This window comes from Lotus japonicus, chromosome 1 (assembly GCF_012489685.1).
Source record: "Lotus japonicus ecotype B-129 chromosome 1, LjGifu_v1.2".
Lineage (NCBI taxonomy): Eukaryota > Viridiplantae > Streptophyta > Magnoliopsida > Fabales > Fabaceae > Lotus > Lotus japonicus.
In genome coordinates, this window is record NC_080041.1 from 32,653,280 (window position 1) to 32,658,400 (window position 5,121).

General features: G+C 37.3%; 1 protein-coding gene across 1 annotated transcript; it reads right to left on the reverse strand.

Moving 5' to 3' along the window:
* Positions 1–319: 319 nt before the first annotated feature.
* Positions 320–4,107, reverse strand: LOC130734434 (plastid division protein PDV1). The gene is made up of 2 exons (XM_057586862.1): positions 3,634–4,107; positions 320–1,410 (listed from the first exon to the last, which is right to left on the reverse strand). The coding sequence occupies exons 1-2, from the start codon at positions 4,039–4,041 to the stop codon at positions 910–912; spliced, it is 909 nt and encodes a 302-aa protein (XP_057442845.1). The 5' UTR covers positions 4,042–4,107; the 3' UTR covers positions 320–909.
* Positions 4,108–5,121: the final 1,014 nt, after the last annotated feature.

Genomic DNA, 5,121 nt, shown 5'->3' on the forward strand with positions numbered 1-5,121 from the left:
TAACTATATTAGAGAAGTTTATGCTAAAAGAGGAATTATAGACTATAGTGTAAACTAGGTTAATCTTCAACTCCAAGGAATTGAACTCTTAATGTCAATTGTAATTTATACCAAAGATAAGTGAAATTGAAATATTCAATCAAAAGTCCAATTGCAATTGCCAGAAGGTACCATAAAATCTCCACTGAATTTAATTTTTTGGGTATAAGTTCTTCACTGTTACTTATATCAAAATAGAAATGGCACTCCATTAACACGTGGTCCACATATGAAAACTAGGGAACCATTTCTTGAATTAGTGGGAAAGAAAGCTCACAAGTACAAAAGCAACACCAAATATCTACTTCATTGCAACATAAAAGTATACACAAGAGATTGTACTAAGTGGGAAGTAAAAGGAACCAAGAACATTGAAGGTATAAGGCATTCTTTACTTCGTCAACTATAGCCGATAGCAAAAACAAGTGCAGGGATCGACAACAGATGACATTTCCAAGCAGGAAGAAGGAACATACGTTTGAATTTCCAACTCAGTACAATACTCCATGCATTTGCAACTCAACTGGAATACCTCAAACTGAAACGATATCTAAAGCACCTCATCAGATCAACAATTATGCCACTTGTATAAACTTAAGATGGCAACAAAAACCAAGAAGACGATCAAGAACCTTATCTCAAGCGACACCAAGTCCCTTGGAGATTGACTGATTCTGGGATCCAGTATCACTAATGTAGCTATGCCTCTATTTTAGCCTACCCTCCCCTCGGTACACCAGGATTCAGGCCTTGTTTAAGCAAAGATAAAAGAAAAAGGCCAAGAGCACACAAAGGAGAATTAAAAAAAATAAAAAAACTTTAAGAGCCGGAAACATAACCCTCTTAAATCCACCACAAAGAGGCTTAATCCTAACCTCTAGCCAACAATACATCCAAATGACTGGACTGTGCATTGGACGAAGAACTCCCCAATTGAGTTGTTCTATTCACAGGTCTGTTGTGAACTCTACTTTCTTGCTTAAATGGATGCTCATTTACCTGTTGTAAATGAAGCAAAGCGATCATGCTAACTGCTACCAAAGCAGCATTACCAACTATTCCACCCATATGATCCAATCCAAGAGCCTTCCTCACAAAATTGAAACTTGAGATAAAAACACTTGTAAGGATATTAGATCTCTTCCCCTTCTCTACAAAATTTCCAGAAGAGCAGTTTGGTTGTCCATAAAGAACTTCGGGTGAGTCAAGGCAGCTGGCATCATGCACATCTCCAACAAAAGCAAGAGCTTCTTCAATGACTTTATACTTTTTACCACGGTGTTCTGCCAATGTCATTGCAAGAACAATTCTGCTCTGTTCTAAACGTGCAATTGCAGCATCTCTCTCAACACGCTGCTGTGTTTGAATGGTCTACAAAACCATACAGAATGAAAATCAGACTTAGAACAGAAAGACAATTAAAAAGTCAAACAAGATATGACCCTAAACCAAAATGAGAGTAGAAAGTAGAAACTGTTAGCATGCAATTGACAGATTAATAAAAATTCTCAATTTCCAGAGGAAAGACAGTGCCTCCTAGGCTCCAACATATTCCAACATTCTTGGTTCATTTTATGCATTAAATTTCTGCCAACAAGCCAAACCATAGTTCTCCGAATGAAGAAAACCTTGTCCCTGTTATACATATCTGCCTCCATATGAAACAATGATTTCCTTGTATTATTTTCTCCTTAATTTGGCTCAACCTTTGCATGACGGCTTTAATAACTTGACTGTGAAAGTCCTAGGGTTATTCACGCAGCTCAAGTCATGTCATGTTTGTTATGTTATGAGGGTTAATGGGCGTTAGAATATTTGGGGTATTCATAAATTAACCTTGAAATATTATTATCCACATTGAGCTGGAAGTCTGGAACTGTACACCAGTACTTTGTTTTTATAGGCAAATGTTAGTTGTTAGTAAATTAGTCCCTCCTCAGGGTTTGAACCCTGGACCCTTCACCCTCCATCCCACCCAACCCTTATGTTCCCTAGCTCTTACCACTTGAGCTAACCCTCGGAAACACTGTACACCAGTACTTGACCTCTATTATTACTATAAATCAGAGCATTAGGTACATTGCCTTTGTTTTGACTTTACCCTGTCTGTTTGGCCTTTTTTCTGTGCAAGATACTCTGCTCCTACTACGATTTGGATCTTATTCCTTAACGGGATATACAGATATTTTGGCTGCAGTTAGAACTGTTTGGCTCTCTTTCTACATGGGTTACCATGTTTTGGCTCTATTCTGAATTCCCATCTGTTTGGCTGTTTATCTCTTTATTTTCTCAATATCCTTATAGCCACAAGCTGCTTTTCTTTCTGATTTGAGCCATTTTGTAGCCTAATTCAGTTTTCATATTTCTGAGGTTTTTGAGTTTCCTAAATTCAAAACTAAAGTTAATCTTGTTATTGGGTGTGCGTATGAAAATCAATTTGTCATATAAAATGTATGTGTATATGAAAATCAAAACCATCATATGACAAAATTCTATTAAGAATTCATTTGAGTTATCAGAAAGAATTTTCACACCATATCATTTTACATTGTTTTCCAAATACTTTGGTACAGGAAACTTTGCAAGTAACAAGGATATAAAGGAAGTCTATTGAAAGACCAAATCAAAGTCAGCAGAAAACATTAATGATAAGAGTTGGACACTGGGAAGAGGCAAACAACAGGTGCAACCCTTCATGTCAAAGGTCAGGACTGAAGGAACAATCATTACAGGTACAAAATTCCAGATTAAAATTACAAATTGTCTTTTAAGTCCTTTTCCTTCCTCAAAAACAAAATGAAGTGAGTTCAAGTCATTTTGAAAAATGCTTTCCATAGGAAGCAAATTTTATTGTTAACATGCTTCATATTTTCCTTATGTAGCACGAAGTAACATGCCACCCCTTGGTGTCCTGTTCATGTCATGTAATTGCACAACTCAACCAAACTGACTCAAATCAATACATGTATGATAAAGAAACACTATCCAAATCAGAACCGACAGACAACGAAAAACACAGTATAACAGAATTAACATCCAAGGACTTCGTTCACAATGTCTAATTTTTGCACCATAAAATGTGAGAACCAGCAAACAGAACAGTTGTAACAACCAATTCCATCAAACCTCAATCCATAATACCACAACATTCAATTAAAATACCACACAAACCCTTTATTAACCATATTGAAACAGCAAATTCCAAATCAAAACCAACACACAATTTAAAGAAAATGCATCATTAAATTTATATTTTAAAAATTCCTGTGTAACAATTTGAATCCATGTCTAATTTTTGCGCCATGAAAAGCGAAAAACAGCAAAATGACCATAACCAGAAACCGAGGTTAACCTCCGATTCTAACAAATCCAAGGCAAACAATACAAAAGCATTCAATTCAACATTATAGAAACAGTTTTCCCGCAGAAAAATTCAAATTACCAAACCCTAGAAAGGTGTGTAGCAAACTGAAAACTAAAAAAACCAAAAAAAAACCAAAACAGCTTCACTATCATCCCTCATCTACAACCAGCTTCATCAAATTGAAACGAAAACAAAGGGAAAGCTCAAAAGGAAGAAAAAGAAAAACTCACATGGAAGAACTCGAGCTGGTCTTCAAGGTTCTCGAGAGCAGTCCTAATGGCATTGAGACTCTTAGCTTCGCGAACAGCAGACTCGTCATCGCCGTCGCCGTCGGCGTTGTTTACAGGTCGGAAATCCTTGACGAAGACGAAACCACCACCACCGGCGGCGGGGTCAGCGGCGGTGGTGGTGGTGATGTTTCCGTTGTGAGGAGAATTTTGGAGAGTTTTGATGGAGGTGAGGAAGTGCGACCTAGAGATGGAGTGAATGGCGTCGCTGAGCTTGTCATGAAGGTCCCAGATTTTCTCGAGAATCGCTTCCACTTCCTCCATCTGCATCTTCCATTTCATTTTCTTCTTCGGAACTGAGCCAGCGAATGAAAAGCATGGAAAGTGTCCACAAAATGAAGCTATAAGCATACACACGCACGAAAGGAATCATTAAATTAGCTAAAACGCATAGTAAGAATGAACCAAAATTTAAGACATGGTTAACTTTCAAAAAAAAGTGAGAGATATGTCATGATTTCCCAAATTGAATCTCAATTCAAAAGAATTCTATAAATGACAATTTTACTTTATGTCAGTTTGAACAAATTCACACATATAAAATGATACATTTAATTTAGTTTTTGTTTTCAATTTACAAGATTTTATTAAAAGAAAATATTATAAGCTACATGAAAGTTCAACAAGGGAATTTTCCTACTTACCCAAAAAAAAAAGGTTCAACAAGGGAAACTAAACTACAATGAAAGTCATCAATCCAGCATTATCAAGGGCGACATTTGCTGGTTTATAAATAGTTTTTCGACTGGAAATCAACATGACGTTTTCCTAATCAAGTGATTACTTGATGAAGGGACTATGGTCTTCTATGCATGTTCCTAAGACACTCCAAAAAGCTCTTAAGGATCGTTATTGAGAAGTTGTCAACATGATAACTTTCTTTTTTAAAAGAAAAATCTATATAGATATATTGAGGAAATTGACAGGATACACAACCCTCCTCAAATGGAATCAAACACCGGCAAAGTCTGAAAACAACCTCTAGGGTAAACAACCAACTTAGAGAAGCAAAAAAGAAACTGTACTCAAAGTCTTAGACTACCACCCAAAAGCCCTCAAAAGCATCCAAACTCCAAAACAAACATCCAAAACCCTCCCGCTAATAAATTAAGGATACTTGCACGTCGTGATCTAAGCTGCTACCTTGGAGAGAGTAGTATCATATGTGCAATCGTACACCATACCTAGACATTTCCCCATCACAAGAGCATTATGTGCCCGAGTCATAATGCCAAAAGGCTCTGGGAACTCCCCTGGCAGCATCATCAGCTCTCTTCATGATGTCTCTAGAACACTGTCTTCCTTTGATGTAAGCCTGTTGCATCCCTTAGGATGGCCCTGCTTCTTACTACCCACCACCACAACCTTCATGGGTCAAACCTAGCCCTAAGAGTTTTCACATGCTCCCGGGGTGAAGGCATCTCAATCAGA